Source organism: Manis pentadactyla, chromosome 7 (genome assembly GCF_030020395.1).
Source record: "Manis pentadactyla isolate mManPen7 chromosome 7, mManPen7.hap1, whole genome shotgun sequence".
Taxonomy (NCBI): Eukaryota; Metazoa; Chordata; class Mammalia; order Pholidota; family Manidae; genus Manis; species Manis pentadactyla.
The window spans coordinates 104,590,533-104,617,265 of NC_080025.1; the positions used below are offsets into that span (position 1 = coordinate 104,590,533).

The following is a 26,733-nucleotide window of genomic DNA, read 5'->3' on the forward strand; positions in this document are numbered from 1 at the left end:
GCCAAAACCATGTATTGGTCATTAGTGCCAACAAGTCTTCTGCATCATAATCAATTCTTCATTGACTGTCAATATGGAATTCCTTTGCTTAGAGCCCTTCTTGCTAATCAGCAGGCATCATTTCATATCATTACATACAGGGCAAGCTCCCAAATGAAGGAAATGCTTGATTTCCAGACAAGACAGTTCTTACATAAAGAACAAAATGAAGAGCCACAGAGTGGATTTCACTTCAAAAAATCCTATACCGAGAATTCTCAAGATTCTATAACCTCTTCTATTACTAAATTGTCTTATGGTAGCTTATGCAACATAAATTGGGGCAGAGATGTCAACTGAGATGGCCATTATGACCACTGTCCTCTAAAACTTGTGAATCCATTAGAATTCTGAATGAATCACATTGACAGTTGCTTAGAAACAACTTAGTCTTTCAAAAATAGGGGAAAATATTAAATGAATACAAATGCCCTATAAGGTCCCCATGTCTAGAGTCTATGAGATTGATTCAAATACGATTATGCTCAAGATGAGTAAATGTATTCAAGTGTTTCTATGGCTCTGTGTGTACCAATGTACAGCCAGCATCAGCTACAAGTGATAGCAAGAAGCCCTGTGGAAAGAAATAGCAGAGGTGGGAACATGGAGGTGATAAAAGAAGCCACCAGATACAAGCCACTGTTTTGACCGGTCTGAAGTAGGGCAGTTCTTTATTCTGGTGTATAAAGACAGCCTAACACCACTGTCCTGAGTAGCATGGAAGGAAAGATTTGGAAAAGAAAATAAGATGAATATGATTCCCCGAAATGAGAATATTGGGATACAGGTGCCTGTACAGATTTTAAAACTGATGATGGCCTCAACAAATGCATGCTTCCTGAATAATGCAAATATGTCAGTGTGTTTGTGGCTTTTCAAATCTCTGGATGTGAACATAAATCAGAAACCCTCTCTGTTGTAAAGACAGACATGTGTCTCACTTATCCCTATACACTACTGTTTGAGTTTTCCTCCTTCTATTTGCAGAGCAGGGCACATACCCCATCTATCTCTTCCTACCAACTCCACTGCAGAGTAAATCATGATGCTTCCCTCTCTAGGCAACTAATAAAACTTTTTCAACTCTAGTTGAAAAATAAGAATATTAATTACAACTCAAATGTAAAGGTTCAGACTATTTTTCAACTATTTTTATTAACAACTTGGTACATCTATTATAGTAAGACAAAAGACATCTAACAAACTAAAAATCATCCATTCCATGTATTTTCCCCTCTTCCAAACTAAGTTGATAGAGTCAGCTAGAAAGAAAACAGGAAAAAGCACATTGATTTCTTCAGTTGACTCTTTATGAGCCCTGTAGCAAGTCAAGGTCATAAGATAATCAGTCATTTGCAGAATCAAATCGCAGGCAAATTCCTCTAATGCACCCAATAAACTTTCAAGTCACAATGAGTTGTTCTTTGAAAACTAAAAAGAATATTAGCTCTATTGTTTCATTTCTCCTGTACTGAGATCCTACAGAGAAGAACAGGAGCAACTTGAGAAATACCCAGAAAAAGTGACTACAAAGAATACCATTTTCTCATTGAGCAAGAGAACTGACCAAGATCATGAAGAGTTTCTCCCATTTTCTCTACCAGAAGTTCTATAGTTTTACATTTTAAATTTTGGCTTATAATCTGTTTTAAGTTAATGTTTGTATGTGATGTGAAATATAGACAGACAATCATTATTTTACATATCAATATCCAATTGTTCCATCACCACTTACTGATGACAATCTTTGCTCCATAGAATGCCCTTGTCAAAAATATACTGTCGGAGGCGGAGCCAACATGGCGGCGTGAGTAGGACAGTGGGAATCTCCTCCCAAAAACATATATACTTTTGAAAATACAACAAACACAACTAGCCCTAAAAGAGAGACCAGAAGACGCAGGACAGTGGCCAGACTGCAGCTACACCAGCGAGAACCCAGCGACTGGTGAAAGGGGTAAGATACAAGCCCCGGCCTGCGGGACCCGAGCGCCCCTCCCCCCAGCTCCCGGCGGGAGAACAATAGGCAGAGCGGGAGGGAGACGGAGCCCAGGACTGCCGAACACCCAGCCCCAGCCATCCGGGCCAGAGCGCAGACACAGTACATGCCCAGGGGGCCCTGGATACTGGGGGAACCGGGAGTAAGACCTCTGAGCGGGTGCTGAAGCTGATGCCCCTGTGACAAAGAAAAGCGGGGGCTTTTTGAAAGTCTTAAAGGGACAGGGACTTAACAGCTTGACGGAAACAACCCAGGTCACAGTACAGCAGCTGGAAATTACAGGGAAAACCGGGTGCACTAACCCCCTGGGCAACAGCTCTGAGACCCCTCACGGAGGCAAACAGTCAAGCAGCCCCCCCATCCATCACCCCACCGGGCGCTGCGAAAGCAGAGAAGCAGCCTGAGACAAATTCCGCCCACAGAAAGGGAAATTTCTCCCTCCCGGCCAGGCAAGACACAAAGACCCACTCTACACGCAATTACCCAACACAAGCCACTAGGGGTCGCAGTTGCCCCAGTAAAGAAAGGCCAGTAGTAAGTGAAAATTTTGGCCCTCCCAGCTGACAGTCAATAGCACCTGTCAACATGAAAAGGCAAAAAAATATGATCCAGACAAGACTAACCCAGACAGCTTCAGCATCAGCTACATCTTCCCCTGAGAAGGAATCTGGGGAGATAGATTTAGCCAGTCTACCTGAAAAAGAATTCAAAACAAAAGTCATAACCATGCTGATGGACTTGCAGAGAAATATGCAAGAACTAAGGAAGGAGAATTCAGAAATAAAACAAGCTCTGGAAGGACTTCAAAACAGAATGGACGAGATGCAAGAGACCATTAATGGACTAGAAAACAGAGAACAGGAACGCAGAGAAGCTGATGCAGAGAGAGATAAAAGGATCTCCAGGAATGAAAGAATTTTAAGAGAGCTGAGTGATCAATATAAAAGGAATAATATAAGAATCATAGGCATTCCAGAAGAAGTAGAGAGAGAAAAGGGGATAGAAAATGTCTTTGAAGAAATAATTGCTGAAAATTTCCCCAAACCAGGGGAAGAAATGGCCTCTCAGACCACAGAGGTACACAGAACTCCCATGACAAGGGATCCAAGGAGGGCAACACCAAGACACATAATAATTAAAATGGCAAAGATCAAACACAAGGACAAAGTATTACAGGCAGCCAGAGAGAAAAAAAAGGTTACCTACAAAGGAAAACCCATCAGGCTATCATCAGACTTCTCAACAGAAACCCTACAGGCCAGAAGAGAATGGCATGATATACTTAATGCAATGAAACAGAAGGGCCTCGAACCAAGACTACTGTATCCAGCACGAATATCATTTAAATATGAAGGAGAGATTAAACAATTCCCAGACAAGCAAAAGTTGAGGAAATTTGCCTCCCACAAACCACCTCTACAGGGCATCCTACAGGGACTGCTCTAGATGGGAGCACTCCTAAAAAGAGCACAAAACAAAACACCCAACATATGAAGAAGGGAGGAGGAGGAATAAGAAGGGAGAGAAATAAAGAATCATCAGACTGTGTTTATAATAGCTCAACAAGCGAGTTAAGTTAGACAGTAAGATAGTAAAGAAGCTAACGCTAAACCTTTGGTAACCACAAACTTAAAGCCTGCAATGGCAATAAATTCATACCTTTCAATAATCACCCTAAATGTAAATGGACTGAATGCACCAATCAAAAGACACAGAGTAATAGAATGGATTAAAAAGCAAGATCCATCCATATGCTGCTTACAAGAGACTCACCTCAAACCCAAAGACGCGCACAGACTTAAAGTCAAGGGATGGAAAAAGATATTTCAAGCAAACAACAGAGAGAAGAAAGCAGGTGTTGCAATTCTGGTATCAGACAAAACAGACTTCAAAATAAAGAAAGTAACAAAAGACAAAGAAGGACATTACATAATGATAAAGGGCTCAGTCCATCAAGAGGATATAACCATTATAAATATATATGCACCCAATACAGGAGCACCAACATACCTGAAACAAATATTAACAGAACTAAAGGAGGAAATAGAATGCAATGCATTCATTCTAGGAGACTTCAACACACCACTCACTCCAAAGGACAGATCCACCAGACAGAAAATAAGTAAGGACACAGAGGCACTGAACAACACACTAGAACAGATGGACCTAATAGACATCTACAGAACTCTACATCCAAAAGCAACAGGATACACGTTCTTCTCAAGTGCACATGGAACATTCTCCAGAATAGACCACATACTAGGACACAAAAAGAGCCTCAGTAAATTCCAAAAGATTGAAATCCTACCAACCAACTTTTCAGACCACAAAGGCATTAAACTAGAAATAAACTGTTCAAAGAAAGCAAAAAGGCTCACAAACACATGGAGGCTAAACAACACGCTCCTAAATAATCAATGGATCAATGACCAAATCAAAATGGAGATCCAGCAATATATGGAAACAAATGACAACAACAACACTAAGCCCCAACTTCTGTGGGACGCAGCAAAAGCAGTCTTAAGAGGAAAGTATATAGCACTCCAAGCATATTTAAAAAAGGAAGAGCAATCCCAAATGAACGGTCTAATGTCACAACTATCAAAATTGGAAAAAGAAGAACAAATGAGGCCTAAGGTCAGCAGAAGGAGGGACATAATAAAGATCAGAGAAGAAATAAATAAAATTGAGAAGAATAAAACAATAGCAAAAATCAATGAAACCAAGAGCTGGTTCTTCGAGAAAATAAACAAAATAGATAAGCCTCTAGCCAGACTTATTAAGAGGAAAAGAGAGTCAACACAAATCAACAGTATCAGAAATGAGAAAGGAAAAATCACAACAGATCCCGCAGAAATACAAAGAATTATTAGAGACTACTATGAAAACCTATATGCTAACAAGCTGGGAAACCTAGGAGAAATGGACAACTTCCTAGAAAAATACAACCTTCCAAGACTGACCCAAAAAGAAACAGAAAATCTAAACAGACCAATTACCAGCAACGAAATTGAAGCGGTAATCAAAAAACTACCAAAGAACAAAACCCCCGGGCCAGATGGATTTACCTCGGAATTTTATCAGACATACAGGGAAGACATAATACCCATTCTCCTTAAAGTTTTCCAAGAAATAGAAGAGGAGGGGATACTCCCAAACTCATTCTATGAAGCTAACATCACCCTAATACCAAAACCAGGCAAAGACCCCACCAAAAAAGAAAACTACAGACCAATATCCCTGATGAACGTAGACGCAAAAATACTCAACAAAATTTTAGCAAACCGAATTCAAAAATACATCAAAACCATCGTACACCATGACCAAGTGGGATTCATCCCAGGGATGCAAGGATGGCACAACATTCGAAAGTCCACCAATATCATCCACCACATCGACAAAAAGAAAGACAAAAACCACATGATCATCTCCATAGATGCTGAAAAAGCATTTGACAAAGTTCAACATCCATTCATGATAAAAACTCTCAGCAAAATGGGAATAGAGGGCAAGTACCTCAACATAATAAAGGCCATCTATGAAAAACCCACAGCCAACATTATATTGAATAGCGAGAAGCTGAAAGCATTTCCGCTGAGATCGGGAACTAGACAGGGATGCCCACTCTCCCCACTGTTATTTAACATTGTACTGGAGGTCCTAGCCACGGCAATCAGACAAAACAAAAAAATACAAGGAATCCAGATTGGCAAAGAAGAAGTCAAACTGTCACTATTTGCAGATGACATGATACTGTACATAAAAAACCCTAAAGACTCCACCCCAGAACTACTAGAACTGATATCGGAATACAGCAAAGTTGCAGGATACAAAATCAACACACAGAAATCTGTGGCTTTCCTATATACCAACAATGAACCAACAGAAAGAGAAATCAGGAAAACAACTCCATTCACAATTGCATCAAAAAAAATAAAATACCTAGGAATAAACCTAACCAAAGAAGTGAAAGACTTATATTCTGAAAACTACAAGTCACTTTTAAAAGAAATTAAAGGGGACACTAACAGATGGAAACGCATCCCATGCTCGTGGCTAGGAAGAATTAATATCGTCAAAATGGCCATCCTGCCCAAAGCAATATACAGATTTGATGCAATCCCTATGAAACTACCAGCAACATTCTTCAATGAACTGGAACAAATAATTCAAAAATTCATATGGAACCACCAAAGACCCCGAATAGCCAAAGCAATCCTGAGAAAGAAGAATAAAGTAGGGGGGATCTCACTCCCCAACTTCAAGCTCTATTATAAAGCCATAGTAATCAAGACAATTTGGTACTGGCACAAGAGCAGAGCCACAGACCAATGGAACAGACTAGACAATCCAGACATCAACTCAGACATATATGGTGAATTAATATTTGATAAAGGAGCCATGGACATACAATGGCGAAATGACAGTCTCTTCAACAGATGGTGCTGGCAAAACTGGACAGCTACATGTAGGAGAATGAAACTGGACCATCGTCTAACCCCATATACAAAAGTAAACTCAAAATGGATCAAAGACCTGAATGTAAGTCATGAAACCATTAAACTCTTGGAAGAAAACATAGGCACAAACCTCTTAGACATAAACATGAGTGACCTCTTCTTGAACATATCTCCCCGGGCAAGGAAAACAACAGCAAAAATGAACAAGTGGGACTATATTAAGCTGAAAAGCTTCTGTACAGCAAAAGACACCATCAATAGAACAAAAAGAAACCCTACAGTATGGGAGAATATCTTTGAAAATGACACATCTGATAAAGGCTTGACGTCCAGAATATATAAAGAGCTCACACGCCTCAACAAACAAAAAACAAATAATGCAATTAAAAAATGGGCAGAGGAGATGAATAGACAGTTCTCTAAAGAAGAAATTCAGATGGCCAACAGACACATGAAAAGATGCTCCACATCGCCTGTCATCAGAGAAATGCAAATTAAAACCACAATGAGATATCATCTCACACCAGTAAGGATGGCTACCATCCAAAAGACAAACAACAACAAATGTTGGCGAGGCTGTGGAGAAAGGGGAACCCTCCTACACTGCTGGTGGGAATGTAAACTTGTTCAACCATTGTGGAAAGCAGTATGGAGGTACATCAAAATGCTCAAAACAGACTTACCATTTGACCCAGGAATTGCACTCCTAGGAATTTACCCTAAGAATGCAGCAATCAAGTATGAGAAAGATCAGTGCACCCCTATGTTTATCGCAGCACTATTTACAATAGCCAAGAATTGGAAGCAACCTAAATGTCCATCGATAGATGAATGGATAAAGAAGAGGTGGTACATATACACAATGGAATACTACTCAGCCATAAGAAAAGGGCAAATCCAACCATTTGCAGCAACATGGATGGAGCTGGAGGGTATTTTGCTCAGTGAAACAAGCCAAGCAGAGAAAGAGAAATACCAAATGATTTCACTCATCTGTGGAATATAAGAACAAAGGAAAAACTGAAGGAACAAAACAGCAGCAGAATCACAGAACTCAAGAATGGACTAACAGGTACCAAAGGGAAAGGGACTGGGGAGGATGGGTGGGTAGGGAGGGATAAGGGGGGGAGAAGTAGGGGGGTATTAAGATTAGCATCCATAGCGGGGTGGGAGAAAGGGGAGGGCTGTACAACACAGAGAAGACAAGTAGTGATTCTACAACAGGTTGCTACGCAGATGGACAGAGACTGTAAAGGAGTATATAGGGGGGACCTGGTATAGGGGAGAGCCTAGTAAACAAAGTATTCGTCATGTAAGTGTAGATTAATGATTAAAAAAAAAAATGCAGTTCCTATGTGGTGACCTCTAATGAGTTCTACACAATGATATAAAGGACATATAAAAGTGTAGGCAAAGGGTCTGTTTGTGTTTATACAGAGGATCAAAGCCTAATTTGGCTACCCCGAAAATGAACTAAGATACGATATGAAAGAGAACTTCCAACATCAGCACTCTCGGGAAGACTCATGCCAGAAGATGATCATCAAAAAACCCCAACAAAGATCCACGCACTGCTACAGCTGTAGATGCACTCATCCCACCAGCTCCTGGACTTGCCATGGGAATGAAGGAGATATCTAAGCTGGCCTGTGCATACAGTAAAACAACAAATTTGACTGGATCTATACTGTTGGAACTCAACCAAGAATTAGGAGAAGTGCAAATTGTAGCGCTCCAAAATCTTACAACTACAGACTATTTACTGTTAAAAGAACATATGGGATGTGAACAGTGCCCAGGAATGGGTTGTTTTAATTTGTCTGATTTTTCTCAAACTATTCAAATTCAGTTAGATAATAACCATCATATCATTGATAAGTTTTCACAAATGCCTAGGGTGCCTAACTGGTTTTCTTGGTTTCACTGGAGATGGCTGGTAATTACAGGTATGCTTTGGTTATGTAACTATACTCCTATTATGTTAATGTGTGTGCGCAATTTAAGTAGTAGCTTAAAATCTATACATGCTGAAGTTACTCTACAAGAAGATATGTCAAAGAAATAATCAATCTTCCCATGTTTTCTCCCGCCTGCTACTTCTATAGCTTTTCTTCTTCCTTCCTAATTACAACGAATTCTTAAATAGAATTCGTGCCTCATATCAAATTTACCGAGTATCATAACTCCTCCAAGTGGTAAAGATACCTCAAGACAAATGCTGGGCATAGAAGCCACAGGGCATAAATATGCAAAGAAGTAAAAAGCTAACCTTTTCAAACAATAAGGCTTCCCTCTCACTTACCAACTTTACATCTCCCTGTATGGCCCCGGAAGATGACTGGTTAGCCAGAGACGGGTAAGATTCCTCAAGGGAGGAACAACCTAAGACAGGCACAGTCGCAGGGGGGTCATCAGGTGAGAAATTGGGGATCAACAGAGGTGAGGCTTAGAACCTCACCCTCCCTGTTCTGAGAGAAATCTTCTGCATATGTGGATGTTTTATTGCCCTTGTCTAGCTTGGATTAACACATAGTCTACAGGCACACACCTGATCATCTACATTTGCTCTCTTACAACACTAAACTATGTTTTCTACCTTTATGTTGTATCTACCTACCACTTCAGCATTTTATTAAAAATAATAAAGAGAGAAATGTGGTATCCACATATAAATCAAGTATAAAAATCAAATGTGTATTCATATTTGAACTGACTGTTTATAGTTCATAATGCATGAGCAAAACCAAAAGTTTCTGTGATGACTGCCCTTGTACTGTTCACCATGTAACTTATTCACTATGTAAGAATTTGTTCTCCATGTAAGAACTTGTTCATTATGCTTCAGAAGTTTGGAGACTGACGAAAATTAGGCTTGGGGTGGATTAATGATTGTGCATTGAGCATTGACTCCCCTATACAGAATTTTATGGTTGTTAACAACCATTTGATCAATAAATATGAGAGATGCCCTAACAACAACAACCAAAAAAAAAGTACACACTTCCAATTGTAAAATAAATAAGTAACCGGGATGTAATGTATAGCATAAGGAATATAGTCAAAATATTGTAACAACTTGGTATGGTGATAGCTGGTACCTAGAATTATCATGTATATAAATGTTGAATCACTGTGTTGTACACCTGAAACTAATGTAATGTAATACTGTGTGTCAACTACCGTTCAATAAAAAATAATTATCTAAAAAAAAAAAAAAATATATATATATATATATATATATATATATATATACTGTCCACGTACTATGTGGATCTATTTCTGGACTCTGTCTTCTATTCCATTGACCCATTCGCCTCTCTTGATGCTAATACCATGCGGCTTTGGTTATTATAGCTATATAAGTCTTGAAACCAGGCCTACTGTTTAGTCCCCTCACTTTTTCCTTCATTTTTCCTAGTTCCTATGCCTATTCTGGGTACTTTGCATTTCCATATAAATTTTAGAATCAGCTTGTCAATTTCTACCAAAAAAGGCTACTAGGATTTAATTGGGCTTGCATGTAATCTAAAGATCAATTTGGAGAGAACTTACATTTCAACAACCTCTGGAAAATTGCTAAATATTTGGAAACTAAACAATATACTTCTAAACAACCCTTAGGGTCAATGTAGAATTTAAAATGGAAATTAGAATGTATTTTGAGCTAAATATCAACAAAAATTCAACATATTGAAACTCATGGCATGCTACTAAAGCAGTTCATAGAAATTTATAGCGCTAAATGCCTACATTAGAAAAGAAAAAAAAAAAAAGACTTAAAATCAATGACATTAACTTCCATTTAAGAAACTAGAAAAATGAGGCAAACTAAACCCCAAAGCAAGCAGAAGACAGAAAATAACAAAGATCAGAAATCAATGAAATAAAAAAAACAAAAACAATGGGAAATATTAATGACAATGATTAATAAAGTTTATTAAAATCTAGGCAAACTGTCAGAAAAAAAAGAGACAAAACACAAATGACCAATATAAATAATTACAGAGATAATGTCAGTACAGATTCTACAGACATTAAAAGAATAAAATAATATGGACATACTTATGCCAATTTAAATCCATTGTGACCTATATAACTTTAATTCTTTTAAATTACTGGGACTTATTGTCCCAGAATCTGGCCTATGTTAAGAGATGCCCTGTGAGCACTTGAAAAAATGTATTCTATTGTTGGGTGTTCTAAGAATGTCAGATTATGTCAAGTTGGTTGATAGTGTTGTTGATTTTACATCTATTTATTCTATCAGTGATTGATGGATATTAATGTCTCCAAATAAAATTATGGACTAAAAATTTTTTTTGCAGTTCACTTCATGTATTTTGGTGCATAACTGTAAACAATTATTGTATCTTGTTGATAAATTCACTTTACCATGAAATGACCTTTTTCATCTCTGATGATAGTGTTTGCTATGACATCTATGCTGTCAGATATTAATATAGCCACCCAAGCTATGTTTTGATTAGTGTTAGCTTGGTATATCAATTTCCATCCTTTAACTTTTGGGCTATTTGTGTCTTTTTATATTAAGGTAGAACATACTTGGGGCCTCTGCCTTCTAATTGGGGTATTTAGACCATTTACATTTAATGTAATAACTGACATGCTTAGTTTTAAGTCTATAATCTTACCATTTGTTTCCTATTTGTCTCATCTATTCTTTTCTTTTTTTTACCTTTGTTTGGATTAATTATTTTATGACTCAATTTTGTCTCTTTTGTTGGTTTATAAGCTAGATTACTTTGCTTTGTTATTTTAATCTAATTTAACTGCTTTAGGGTTTGCAGTATATCACCTTAATTTATCTCAGGCCACCTTCAAATGATATTATATGACTTTATGTATAATATTAGAACTTTACAAAAATATACTTCCTTTTCACCCTTTCCAGCTTTTATACTACTATAATACATTTGTTTTACATATGTTATAAACAGTATCATTATTATTTTGCTCAAATTGTCAATTATCTTTAAGAGATTTAAGGAACATGAAAAATCTTATGTATTTACCAATCTAGTTTGACATTTTTAGTGTTCCTCTTTCCTTTGGGCAGATCCTTATTTCCATCTGGCATAGTTATCTTACTGCATTTCTTTAACATTTCTTGGAGTATTGGTGATGAATTCTTTCAGCTTTTATATCTAAAAGATATTTTTGCTGGGTATGGAATTTATAGTTGAATTTTTTTCTTTCAGCACATTAAAGATGTTCCACTGCCTTCTCATTTGCAATGTTTCTAATGACAAATCTCTGGTCATCCTTAGCTTTTGTTCATCTGTAAATACATGCATTTTTTTCTCTAGATATTTTTAAATTTTTCTTTTCATCTCTGGTTTTGAGTTATTTGATTATGATACACTTTAGTGTGATTTTCTTCATATTTCCTGTGCTTGGGCTTTCCTGGGTTTCTTAAGTCTATAGTTTTACAGTTGTGATCATTTGGCAAAACTTTAGCCATTACTTCACAAATATTTTTCTCTTCTTTAGTTTAGGGACTCCAGTTACACATACATTAGGCTTCTTGAAGGTGTCCCACAACTCACTGATGCTTTTTTTTTTAAATTTTGTTATCATTAATCTACAATTACCTGAAGGACATTATGTTTACTAGGCTCCCCCCTTCACCAAGTCCCCCCCACATACCCCTTCACAGTCACTGTCCATCAACATAGTAAGATGCTGTAAAATCACTACTTGTCTTCTCTGTGTTGCACAGCCCTTCCCATGCCCCCCCCCCACACTATACATGTTAATCGTAATGCCCCCTTTCTTTTTCCCCACCCTTATCCTTCCCTTTCCACCCATCCTCCCCAGTTCCTTTCCCTTTGGTAACTCTTAGTCCATTCCTGGGTTCTGTGATTCTGCTGCTGTTTTGTTCCTTCAGTTTTTCTTTGTTCTTATACTTTACATATGAGTGAAATCATTTGGTACTTGTCTTTCTCCGCCTGGCTTATTTCACTGAGCATAATACCCTCTAGCTCCATCCATGTTGTTGCAAATGGTAGGAACTGTTTTTTTCTTATAGCTGAGTAATATTCTATTGTGTATATGTACCACATCTTCTTTATCCATTCATCTACTGATGGACATTTAGGTTGCTTCCATATCTTGGCTATTGTAAATAGTGCAGCGATAAACATAGGGGTGCACCTGTCTTTTTCAAACTGGAGTGCTGCATTCTTAGGGTAAATTCCTAGAAGTGGAATTCCTGGGTCAAATGGTATTTGTATTTTGAGCATTTTGAGGAACCTCCATACTGCTTTCCACAATGGTTGAACTAATCTACATTCCCACCAGCAGTGTAGGAGGGTTCCCCTTTCTCCACAACCTCACCAACATTTGTTGTTTATCTTTTGGATTGTGGTGATCCTTACTGGTGTGAGGTGATGTCTCATTGTGGTTTTAATTTGCATTTCTCTGATGGCAAGCAATGTGGAGCATCTTTTCATGTGTCTGTTGGCCATCTGCATTTCTTCTTTAGAGAACTGTCTATTCAGCTCTTCTGCCCATTTATTTTAATTGGATTATTTGCTTTTTGTTTGTTGAGGTGTGTGAGCTCTTTATATATTTTGGATGTCAACCCTTTATCGGATCTGTCATTTATGAATATATTCTCCCATACTGTAGGATACCTTTTTGTTCTATTGATGGTGTCCTTTGCTGTACAGAAGCTTTTCAGCTTGATATAGTCCCACTTGTTCATTTTTTCTTTTATTTCCCTTGCCCGGGGAGATATGTTCAGAACTCACTGATGCTTTTTACAGTAATTTCTCTTTTTTTAATTCCTGTGTTGTTTCATTTTGGATATTCTCTATTGCTAATTTTTCATTTCAGACATTGTAGTTTTCATCTCTTGAAATTTCATTTTGTGTTCTTTACATCTTTCATGTCTCTACTCAACTTCCAAACACATGGGCTATAGTTATAAGTGCTTTAATATTCTTGTCTCGTATTCTAACATCTGTTTCAGTGAGTTGGTTTCAATTGTTTGGGTTTTTTCTTGTATTATGGAAAGTATTTTCTTGCTGCATTGCATATCCAGTAATTTTGATTGGATGTCAGACACTGTGAATTTTACTCTGTTGGGTACTGGATATTTTTATATCCCTATATATATCTATGAGCTTTATTCTGGGATGCAGTTATTTGGAAACACTTTGATCTTTTTATGTCTTGCTTTTAAGATTTGTTAGGTGGGACCAAAGCTGCATTTATCTTGCAACTAATTATTTTCCCACTACTAAGGCAAGACAATTATGATATTTTACCCAATTTCCTTTAATTTATTAAATATTCAAGTCTAGCTAGTGTGAGTAGGCACTTTTTCTGCCCTATATGAAATATGAACATCAGGACTGTTCCTTCTATTCCTCTTGAATGGTTCTTTCATTGGCTCAGGTAAATTCCTCATTGTATGAGCCAATCAGTACTCTGATGAATACTCTTCATATCCCTGGAGTTCTACCTCTCTGCAACTCTCTCCTCTATGGTACTTTATCCTGTTAACTTAAGCCACCTTAGTCTTCCTGGATCCTTATTTAACTCCTCAACTCAAGGAGTCCATCAGGTCTGCCTGGGATACCCCTCCCTATGCTGCCTGGAAACCCTCTCGAGGCAGTAAGCAGGGCAGGTGTAGGGCTCATTTCATTTGTTTCCTATCTCTTGGAGATCACTTTCCTTCATTTCTTGATGTCCAGTATCTTGGGAGGCATTTTTCCATGTAGTTGTCTTTTTTTATTATTGTTTTAGGTGGAAGGGTACATCTAATTCCTGTTAGCCCCTTTGACAGAAGCACATATCCATAGACTGTCTTTTATCTACTCTTTTCACTTATCACAACTAACTTTCAAATTTCATGAACCAACATCTTTAAACATTTCAATTCCCAGAGGATTCAATGAAGGAGAAATTCCTGCTGAACTCCTTCCCTGTAACTTGGCAAACAGTCCTACAGGGCCTAATTATAGTCAATCTTAAGAGAGACACAAATAGTGGCTACATCTTATATCTCTGTTAATGTAGTGAAGTAAAAGTAAAGAGCAAGTTCATGTTTTTGTGCAACTATAAAAAATCATGGCAGGTCCAAAAGGCTATGCTGTTTCAACCATGACTAGAAACACTTTGAAAATAATTCATTTGTGTGGAACCCTACAAGTCTCCCAATGACACTGTAAAACTTTAGGCCCTGAGAGAATCTTGGCTCAGAGGTCCAGATTTTTTTATGTTGGTGCGTTTCTCCCTAAGAGTAAGCAAGGTACTTTCAAAGGACATTCATTCTTTGAAGTCTGCTAAGCAATTAGTGCTGCCGGATACTAAATAGTACCTCAGTAGCCTGACAGAGATAATGTACAACTATAATGTGCTCATTACACCAAGATATAAATTACTCTTTCAGCACACACTCCTTCCCTCTATGGATGCCTCTGTTCACTGAAATTTGGAAATAACCAATTCTGGTCCAATTTTCATTGGGTTTCTTTCTGGATGCATATGATGTTGAAATTTCAAAGTGGGTTTGATCACACTGGGCACTGAGTTGTACTTGGATATACCCTCTCAAAAATCAAATAGAGCTGGTCACCATTGTTTACCAGGAGTTGGATCAGGGATAAAAGCATTAAAATAATTAAGCTGACTACCTCTTGTCATCATATAAGTTAACTGGATCCATTAAAAAGAAATGTTCAAAATATATCTGGTTGTTTCTAAATAGATTTTAAAAATCAGTGCATCTAATGATCTGCAAATCATTTTGTAAATTTTCTAAAGTAGGAGCTTTGATGATTAAAGGGTAAGGAGTAAATGAAATTGATCAAAATCTTTTCCACTTTGCACCATCAAGAATTAGATTTAGTCCTGGTAAAGATTTTGGGCTAAGATAGCACAAGTAAAGTCGAACGATCTAAATTCTGATGATACCAAAGCAGTGATAATGATTGATGTCATGTTAGTCCACCAATGAAATTAAAATACAAAGTTGTTCATGCCCAAGTTTGCGTACAAATTTGAAAGTATATGGACATACCAGACCCCTCTGAAGCAGTGGAAGGTTAGAGTTATAGATGGAGAAAGGGATAGACATTAGAAAATGTTTCCTCTTTATATAACACACCCTATTTACTGCCCTGTAGGATCAAGAATCCTGTTCATTAAACAATCAAGCTTTACACTTACTTGGACAATAGAACATAATATCTATTTAATCACCCCTCCCTGCTAAAACAAAACAAAACACAAAACCCTGTTTAATTATTTTACCATTTGGAGACAATTCAGTTAAAAGGGGCTTAATAAAGGTAATAAAATTCAAACCACAATGCCCACATGACAACATTATATCAGATATTTGCAGCATGATACAAAAATGCAACAAGATTCAAGATTCCATGTTAAAGATTTGGGACTTGGCTTGCCATGTTAAAGATTCTGGGCCTTTATGCTACAGGAATTCAGATGGGTTGAGTCACTGAATGCAGGGTGGGCTGGGTATCCAGTTGCTATCCTTATAACTAATACCATTATCACCTACTGTTCATTTTCTGGCTTGTGTTACCTTGACATGAGTCTAATGATGTTTGGCAAAGAGCCTCTGATGTTTGAACAAATCTTACCCACAACAGATTGGTTAGAAGACTATCATTTTGAGATCTATTTTATGTCTGTGTAATTCACATTTTAGTCACAATCATTCAGAGAGGGAATATTATTAGATAGGTGGTTTCCATTTGCATAGAAAATTTGGCAAAACACTGCACATGTGTGCTTCCCAGATATTATGTAATAAGACAGTTGGAGTGAATTATTTGAATGAGCTTAAAAGGAAAGATTTGAGAACTGATTTTCTGCACATGAATAAAGAAAACCAAATGGCTTAGAGTTGAAAGCCAAAGGGGCTGCTTCCTTTTTAACAGATGTGTGAGGAGTTGTGTTCAAATTTCTTATTACTCCTCAAATTGATTACCCAGTATTTGCTCTTCCATAATATTATAGCCAAACCATTCAAAGGGAAGCTTAGCATTCAATATGATGTCTCCAGAGAGATTTGATTCACAGAGTCCGGGACTCTAATAAAACCACTGCCTAGAAACTATCACTTTCACTTTAATCTCATGTATACGTGTGAGAATAACTAGGAACGAGCCCATGCTACAACTGAAACAGAATATTTCTATAAAAGGCAAGAGTAGTTTCTCAACCTGATAGTACAAAGTTTGGAAGATAGTATAATTTGAACTTCCAGGTCTTATAAAGGGTGGAATGCTGTTTGTGGAGAGTGAAAGCCATGTTCATTAAGCACATTACAAGGTAGGTTCATTCTAACTAGTTTGGGATTGTTATCCAAAGCTCACCTTTAAGACACTCTTGCTGAACAAACTGTATTCTACATCTATGTATGTTTTCCAGTAGGTGAGCCTAAAAAACCATCGTGATGACACCAAACAGATTTCTGCTTTTGTTTTTACCAGAAGTAGTAACTCATTAAAGGTAACTATGCAAAAACTGAAAACATGGAACATTTCCCATTTATGCCATGCAATTCACAATCAAAGACTCATATTCCATACCATTCCAATCAGCAAGTCTAGAGTCAATTTCAGAGTTTAAAATGAAAAATGGCAAGTGGGAAAAGAAAAGTATAGAATGGATTTGTGATAGAGAAAGTGTGGTGGAGGAAAAGATAGATACACAACAATAATTTGTAAAGTATTGGAAAAGGGGTAATAGTACTGTTTAAATGTAGTGACTTTTTTTTTTTGTCTGGATATAGTATAAGAATGTATTAACAACTACAATTTCAAATTTAGCTATAATTCTAACAACCTTGCATTAAAGTACATATTTTATGGAAAAATATAATGGGAAGTATAGTCTTACCATCTGTTTTCTTTGAATCGCTTCCGACATTGGCTTGATCCTTCCTGTCTGTCTTATTTTTACCATCTTTCAAGTCACCTGAAGGTAATAAATATGACAAACAGTATATGTATACAGTTAAGGGGGAAGTTACAAATATCTTTAAACCTGTCAAGGTAAAAAAAAAAAGTATAGCATAATTTTAGTCATGAGGGTGTTCATGACTGAGTGTAAATATCTTTTTAAACTACATATTAGGTCCTGAACATTGGATTATGATAAAAAATTAAGGCTGAAAGTTGTTCCTGACAGACAGGGTTGTACTTAAGTCAGTGACATTTATTTTCCAAGAAAAACAGTCCAGCTTTATTATTAGGTTGTAGAGTAAGGAAAACGTGGGTTAAATGTAAGTAATATTAATTAGTAGCTATTTAACTTCTATGTGCTTCAGTTCCCTTATTTACAAAATGGGGATAAAACCTACTTGATAGGCATAATATAAAGACAAATGCACTTAAGGCACTGAATGTGATATGTGGCACATTACTCAATGATGGTTGTTATTCTAAAACATAGCTATAAATAGCACTCTCAGTAATGAGCTTGTCGAAATATAATTTGTAGAAGTTAAAAACCACTATGCATTCAAATGTAGAGTAAGCGAATATCAAAAACTTCAGTTCATTATGAGGGAACCAGAGACATAGTAAGGATGGTTCCAAGAACATTTAAGAAAATGGTTATTTGTAGGCATTTTAGAAAAATGTTCAAAGTAAGATTGCCAGGTTAGAGATAAAACTGGTTAGGTCCTAAAGGGGACTAAACCATTACCTTTGGGGTAATCTGCTCTACCAGGCAAAAATCTACAAGTTAGCATATAACTTCACAATACCTAGGCTTGAGTCAAATAGTTAATGATGAAGTTAAATAAAGTCATATTCTACTACAGCAGGGGTCAGCAAATTACAGCCCAGGGGCCAATATGACCTATCTGTTTTTGGAAATAAAGTTTTATTAGAACTTAATGAGCTAAATATAAATTCATTTATATATTCCTGCGGCTGTTTTCAGGCTGGAATGGTAGAGTTGCAGAGTTTCAAAAAAAATGAGCAAAGCCAGGAATATTTACTACGTGGGCCTATACAGAAAGTTTGCTGGCTCCTGTCTAACCAAGGGAAGTTAATAATCCTTGGGCACTTCTGATAAAAAATAGCCCGTCTGACATTGAAAGGATGTTATTCTCAAGTTTTGGATATTTTTTCTTACTTACATTACTAATGGCAGCTTTCTCTTTAGCCTATGTAAAACTAAGAATACCTTACCACTAAAATACTGGTACTTGCAGAAGAAAAAAGAAAAATAATTGCAACTAGGAAGGAGAGAGCAGGGCCCAAGGTGGAAGGGGTACATTTATGTATTTGTTTATTTATTTAATTTCTTTGTGCAGGCAGTGTGCTAAATGTTTCTCGTTTCATTAAATTCTCACACTAACCCCATTTTGAAGGTACTATTATTGAAAGTAGACAAATTCATCCAAGAGTAATTCACTAAATGATTAATTTACTAAATAACAAATTCACCAAAACACTGCAGGTGTTTTCCAAGTTTGAGTTTTTCTGCAGCCACTCTGTCACACAGTGATCAGCCTGGCCCTGCTGAGTGTAGCGGGCCACCCCCTGCCTGTGCTTCACACACTATCCAGGCCACACCTGTGCCCCTCACCTCACATGCGCATTTTCTTCTGGCAACAAAGCTGCTCCTGTTGGCTACTGCAGATCTCGTTTAAGCCATTCATCAAACAGTTTTTGAACAGATGGCTAATGGATCTTTCTACAAAGTGGTTTTGTTTAAACCAACTTGTGGGGAACTGATATGAGACACCTATTACCATCTCCATTTCACAGCCATGGAGCCGAAGGCACAGTTAAAGTATCACCACATACATACACGTGGGTCTGATTCTAGAGGCTAAGCTCTCAACTACTGTATTTTGCAACTTCCCTATGAAGCTTAACTTTAGATTTCAGGCTTCCATTTACTGTTGCCATTTCTAAATGCCTTTGGCCTACAGATTCATAAATTAATGGTTATCTAAAGATAATTTAAGACCATTTGGGGTGGTAATATATTCTACAAAGTAAGTACTTTTAATGCAACTTGACAAATCCTAAGCTGGTTAGGAGAAAATAAACACTCCCAGATTCCTCTTATTTTTAACTCTGAAATGGGATAAAGTCACTGGGGGGATTGAAAGGAAGGGGAGACAGCTGTGGCCAGGGTACAAACAAGAGTTTAAGAGAAGGACATAGTCATTACTCTTTACCACCAACTCTTAGACAAAATAGATGGATTCTGTGGAGGTCCCATGAAACAGTCCAAATACTGGCTTTACCCTGTTTTAAGGATGCCAGAGTGGACCTGAGGATCTTGAGACCTCTAGTCAAGTTAATTCCCTGTATAAAAATGGTCTTTCTTTCCTAAATGAGCTTTTACCCTCCTAGTGCACAATACAATAAGACATCAAGGTTGCCCTGGACTAGAGTTTTACTCACAGCTACAGCAAGACCAGGCTGTCTTCCAGAAGCCAGCAGGTGCAGTGCAATGTGCTGGATGCTAGCCAGCAGCCTATGGCAGCCTGCCTTCTCTTCAGTCAGGCTTGGGGATACTGAGAGAGGAAATGCCTTGAAGGAGACCAAAGCTTAGGGTACCCTGTAATTGCTGATAGGGGATCAAACCTCTAGAACCCCACCTAACTAATGTCCTTCAGCTCTATCCTGTAAGTATCTTGGGCAACCACAAAGAAGGGTGCTGGGAAAGTGACACATGTTTGTTTGATGGTGCTCCTTGAACAGAATCCACTAGGTAATTTCCCATGGGTTGTATATGGAGTAATGGCTGATGTGTGCTGTTATTCAATAAACAGGGGGGGAACAAAAGAGTCTTTTTCTGCAGTTATAAATCATTTTAATTAGGCTGTTGTAACACAGTCCCAAATCACCATTAGCCTTTCTTATTACTGCACAAAAATTGATTTCTTTTCCCATCTCTCATTTAATACTTAATTTTTAAGGGAAATGGTAGACAGTTGCTTGCTTTGTGAAATCAACCCAGCCTGGTTGAAAATTCAAGCTCCTATTTGTTTCTTTCAGGCTCTCTCTCTCCCTTAATCATCTGCAAAATAAATTATTGCCACCTCTCCAATACTTCTCTGGATACCCCACTTGTAGATTTAAAACCTTCCTGTGACTGGCATGTTTGTGTTCATTGTTTCTCTTCCTGACCAGATCTGGGGTTGGCAAACTATGGCACATGGGCCAAACCCAGCCCCAGTGCCTGGGTTGTATATGGCCCACAAACTAAGAATGGTTTTTTTATTATTAAATAGTTGGAAAAGGAGAATAATATTTAATGACATGTGAAAATTATATAGAATGCAAATATGAATATTCATAAAGTTTTATGGGAACACAACCACACTCATTTATTTACATACTGTCTATAGTTGCTTTCATGCTAAAACAGCAGTGTTAAGTAGTTGCAACAGAGACTGTATGGCCCTCAAAGCCTAAAATATTTGCTATCTTGTCCTTTATAGAAAAAGTGTGCCAACATCTGGAATAGATTGTAAGCTTCTTACGGACAGGAGCTGAGTCACAATCTCTCTCTGATTTCCTACTCTCCCTTATAGCTCTGAACCTTGCAAACAGTAGGGACATGCTGGTTATAAAATACAGAATTTGGAATCCCATGGATCTGAATTGGCCTGAAATCTCTACTTAGTAATTGCATGACCTTAAGCAAGTGATTTAACCTCTCTGAGTCTACTTCTCCGTGTTCAAAATGGGAAGGAGTGTATCTATCTCATAGAGTTGTTAGGATTCTTAAGGGATCTAATGTAGGTAAGATCTCATGTACAATGTCTGGCACATATTAAGCATTCAGTAACTGTTAGTGATATTATAATGACTGTTTTTATTAAGAGAAAGACCTTTTAACCCACTTTCCTAAAAGAAAAAAGTAGGGAAGAAACATGTCTGCCTCTCTCACCAGCCCTTATATACTCCTCCTTCAGGAAGGAGAGTCTCATCTAGAAGGAAGAGTTTAACATGCAGAGCTCAGCTCAGCCCCCAGTGGCATTTGAGATGTGTTTCCCAGGAGACACACCTCTGTGCTGTCACTCCAGAAGCAGCCCGCTGAGGTGCTGCGGTGAGGATGAGGGGGCGAGTCCTGAGCCCAACTGCACTGCCAATGTCTGGTTCACCAAATTCAGTTCAAGGAAGATATGTGAAGAAGCCCATGTGCTGAGCAGACCAATCCCACATTTTCCAATTCAGCTCCAGCTTCAGAGGAAATGATATTTTGATCACTGATTCTCTGACTCTGGTGTCTCTCTCTTCATTGGTTCTGACCATGGAGAAGAGGAAATGGGTGTTTTGCACCAGCCTCTAAAACTCCAACAGGTGCATCATAATTCTTATTAAATTGAACATAATTTCTGCAATATAATGCATTTGAATACACAGCAAACTGGCTATGAGAAGTCTCCAGAGCCAGGCTGCTGAGAAGCTGGACAAATCGGATGATGGCCTTGCCTGCCTTCAGGTGGGCACAGGGGTTTCCTGAGGGCATTTATGCAAAGTTCTTGGAACATGACATGAGCTACTATCATTATTATATGTATCAAAATATTGTTTTCTGATTCTACATGGTAAATATGGTCATTGTAAAGTTACATATATATGTGTTGTGCACTTTCTATGTATTTCTCATTTACCCAGGTCTTACAGCACAACAGCTAGAGCATGGTTCGGAATAGGTAACTGCCCCTACCAGGAAGGTAAGAGAACGAGCACGTAAAGAGAAGATTTAAAACAGGATCCAGTGTACAGTCAATAAATGATCTCTTTTTATTATTGCTGTTTTTGCTATCATTGTTATTATTGGACACTCAAAGTGGCCCATATTGTGAAAGGGTAGTACTATGCACATTTTACAAAGACAGAGAAAAGCTAAGAAGCCTGGCCAAGGCCACCAAGAAGTGGGAGTCACAGCTGTGACTTCAATCCGGTCTGCCTGACTGCAAAACTACTTTGCCACATCCTGGCATGTGAAAGATCCAGAGACTCTGAACAAACTTTCTGTCCTCTAAACAAGGTAACCAAAGCCATGCATCTGTGCCTTAGCTCATCTTGTTCTCTCTGGCTGAGAAGTCCCTGTCTCCCATCTGACCACCAAACTTCAGCATTTGAAACCCAGTTCCTCCTCTTGAAGCTTTCTTTGACATTGACTCCACCCTGCAATTAATCCCCAGACTCAAAAGCGCTAACATCTCTTTTTGGCCCACCTTCCTGGGCATTTTCTCTGCCACGCAGCTACTGTGACTTGCTCAGAACTATTTCTGAGGATGTCCACATCCCCTATGAGTTCATGGACTTCTTGTGGCCTTTCCATTTCTGAATTCTCAGTGCCAAGCACAGTGCACGGCACATAGTTGTTAACTAACAAATATTTGTGCCATTAAATATAGGAAATTATCAAATGTGTTCACACAACATGACTAGCTCATCATGTTTTCCTGAAACTTTTCTGGTTTTCAAACTGAAAGCCCTGAGTCCCAGGCAAACAGGGACAGCAGGAAACCCTCATGTATACACTGATTCACCTGCAGATACATAGACATGTGCCACAGGAACGGGCCTAAGAGACCTGAGACCCAGCCCTGCTAGGGTGATGGCACACAGGGGAGGCTACCTTCCACTCACCCATTTTGGCAGTAAGCACTCGGGAATGTGCTGGAATTGTTAATAGTAATTTCCCCAGTGGGCAGGCAGGCACTGTCCAGAGTCTCCAGAACAGCTGCGAAGGACCCAAAAGGCATAAATCTCCCCAGAGAGAATGGCCCAGGCAAGCTCCTGGCTGCTTTGGATGGAGTCCTAACGGGATCCACAGCCCAGCGAGGGGCCATCAGTAGCAGCTGCTCAGACGGAGCAGCCCTGCTCGCTGAGCAGCCCTCCCTCCCAGGTGCAGCCGCGGGCCAGCTGCAATTCATCACGTCATTAACACCCTGGAAGGAGCCTTTCACCAGGGGAATCCTACTCACCATTCTGTGGCTTTTCTCCTGACGACTTCTCAGCTTTGGAATTTTTCCCACGAGGGTTGTCGCCTTTGTTTGTACGTGTTCCATTGATGGGATTCTTAGCTTCCCCAGACGTCTTTTTCTCAGTCTTGCCAGATGTGCCTTCTTCAGCCTGGCTCTTAGCTTCCGTTTCCTTTTGCTTCTCCTCTGCGGCCAGACGAGCCTTTTCCTCTGCTTCCTTCTTGGCCTTCTCTTCTGCACCCACAGCAAGTTAGGAAAGGCATAGGAAAGATAAAAAGAGGTCATGCCATTAGGAGAATTGCCTCTGAAGTAAAACAAGTATTGCACTGCGAATTAACACACTAAAATGACCTAACATGTTAACTCAGTGTTTCGGGTATATTTTTGGTTAATTCAAGTCAGATTGGCATGTATATTCATGAAACTGATAAAATCAGTTCATGGTGATGTCATTTCTAAAAACCAGTTGGCTAGAAGAAGGGGCAGGAAGAAAATAGTAATAAGGATAAAAATAATAAACCAGTACTGTAATTGACACTATTAATATTATTATTATCATCCATAACTTCTCCTGAGTGTATCCTCTATGCCAGGTATTACACTAGGTGCTTTTCAAGGATTACTTCCTGTCTTTCTTAAAACATCCTTATGTAGTAGGTACTATTATTGTGACTCCACTTCACAAATGTGGAACTGAGACACAGAGACTAGAAAACTCTCCCATGGCCACACTAAAAAATGGAGTTTCATGTAGATGTGCTCAGGATCTGGAGTTTAAACTGCATATGGCAAGGCTTTCATGACTCTGGAGGGAGGGGCAAGAACGGGATATTTTTAATGCTCTCCAGATGATGTTAATGCACAGTCAGGGTTACAAGCACTGATTTAAATTTTAAATATTTGCCATTCAATATTTTGTGACATTCTACTTCCAAACAGCATGGATTTATAATTACAATAAATAAGGAAAGACTTCCTTACAAAATAACATAATTATGTGCATATATAGAATGTCTACTGACTTCTACAGGAAGGTACAATTAAAGAGCTGAAGAATGCCGTTGCAGAAGGAGATGGTAAAATAGCCATCTCAGTAGACTGCAGGGCCACAAAAGGGCCCCTCAAATATTTATCCAAACTTCCTTTCATCCTTTCATAGTGCCCCGAGGCCAAAGGTCATATGTCATCTTCCTATGCTTAGTACAGCACCAGACACACAGCAGATGCTCATAGAGTATTTGTTGATTAAATGAAGTGTACACAATGAGTGTGATTCACCCTATCTGCCAATGAACCTGGCTTTGTACATATTCTAGCATCAGCAATCTAGACTGGGTATAATACAGAACATTTACAAACTCTAAAGTCCTATCCTGAAAAAGTTAGCCATTGGAAAAATGTTAGTTTCCTTAAAACACCGATGTAGGTGAGTACAAGGTGACTGTGCTCACTACACAGAGAGGGATGTGAGGCAAGGGGGAGGACAGCTCATTCACACTCAGGTATCAGGTAAATAATTTACAATTTCCTCAGAAAATCCCTAGTGGATCTGTGGCAAACTTTCAACATTTAAACTTTCCCCAAGTTAAAAATAATTTTCATAAAAACTGAAGGTGTTAAATTCTGGTTTGCTACAAAAGAGCATAAAAAATTATCTGAGAAAGAAAAATTCATTTGACAACTGAGTCAGACTGATTTTCTATGCAAATATAGCAAAAAAATTAAAACTGGGAGGTGGCTACATTTCAAAAACAAATCTGTTTTTGCTCAATTACTGCTGAGAGCAGGCAACAGATGTTTAAATTAGTAAATGTTAGTTCTTATGACATAATCAGGTCCTATAGGAGACTGCACAGCTAAGATTCCTTTCCCTGCAGCAATCATGCTCCAGAGGGCGGCTCTGTAATGGTTTTCAACTTCTCTATTTCCATCCACCTCTTCCTCTTTTTTCTGAAACATTTGGTATTAGTGTGATCAGCCATCAGCACCCAGTGGTACTACTCAAAATAAGTAGACAAAAACAAGCAAAAACACAAATGAGAAAAAAAATCAACAGCGGGTATGCCTGTTCCACTCTAATAAGATACCCTTATATCTACAGGATGATATTATTAATATACATAAAGCTTTCCTGCAATGAGAAAAAGTAGGTGAGGGCACAATTAATCTGCATGTGCTAACAGGTTCCAATAATGACATATATGCAGAGAATTAATTTATCAGGTCTTAGATTAAACATCATGGTACTCCTAGGCTTTTAGGCTAGTGGAAAGCAATCATAGTAGAAACCATCATAGTTCAATCCCATTTCCTTTTGCTTTCCATTTCAGACTATCTTTGGTGGTGTGAATCATTATGATAATGACCAAAAGTAAGCAGTTAAAGAGTAAAGATAGAGCAGAGCCCTCATGATAATAAACAACGTTCTTCCTGAGAGCTGGTTCTATCCTACACAGAATAATTGTGCAGTCTTGGAGAAATATATTTATTTCTTCATTTAAATTTGCCTCTTCCTGAATAATGATACTATAGTCTCTTGGTTAAAATGGTATTGAGCTAATTATCCCTTGATATAATTTCCTGAAAGGCCTACTTAAACTACCTAGAAACAGAGAAAGAAAAGAATAGAGACTAATAAAAAAAATACTATAAGAATTTTGAATAGTCAACTCTCAGTTATATACAAGAACAATAGAAAGGCACTTCTAGACATCCAAGGACTCAGAAGGTGTTTTCACAGGACCTTTTTGAAAATTTTAGCCAAGGAAGTGCTACAGCTGACAGAAAAGTTCAATCAATACTAAAAACTTAAGAATGAAAAGAGTATGTTAATGATGTGCAATAAATCTAGTAAGTCAGTATTAAAAAAATAATTGTTGTTAAGCTCGATATAATACCTGATGCAAATATTAAAAATAATTATTAAAGGGTAAGTTAATTATAAAATAACAATTTACTTATAATGATCTAGATTGACAATCTCATATTATTTCAATAAAAACTGAGTGATGGTGGGGGAAATAAGTACAAATGCAATAAGTTTCTCAGTGTTTGTAAAGGAGTATCACTATATACTATTTTATATTTACATTGCCAGAGATGTAATTCAACAAAAATGTAAAGGTACTCTCTAGTAAAATTAAAAAGGATGTATTAAAAAAAAAAGATCATAAGCAAAGTTAAAAGGCATATGACAAACTAGGGTAGGGCAGAAATTGCAAGATATTTTGTCAACTGAAGAATTATCATATTTAATATAT

At 37.9% G+C, this 26,733-nt stretch overlaps 1 protein-coding gene across 7 annotated transcripts in view; it reads right to left on the reverse strand.

The window, feature by feature from the left end:
* PDE1C (phosphodiesterase 1C) overlaps positions 1-26,733 on the reverse strand; it is a 479,464-nt gene that overhangs the window by 41,057 nt on the left and 411,674 nt on the right. For all 7 annotated transcript variants that reach the window (XM_036897373.2, XM_036897377.2, XM_036897376.2 and 4 more), the window contains 2 exons: positions 23,477-23,707; positions 17,398-17,475 (listed from right to left, as the gene is read on the reverse strand). In XM_036897373.2, coding sequence (XP_036753268.2) covers positions 17,398-17,475; positions 23,477-23,707 — 309 coding nt within the window. The remainder of the gene's footprint in view (positions 1-17,397; positions 17,476-23,476; positions 23,708-26,733) is intronic.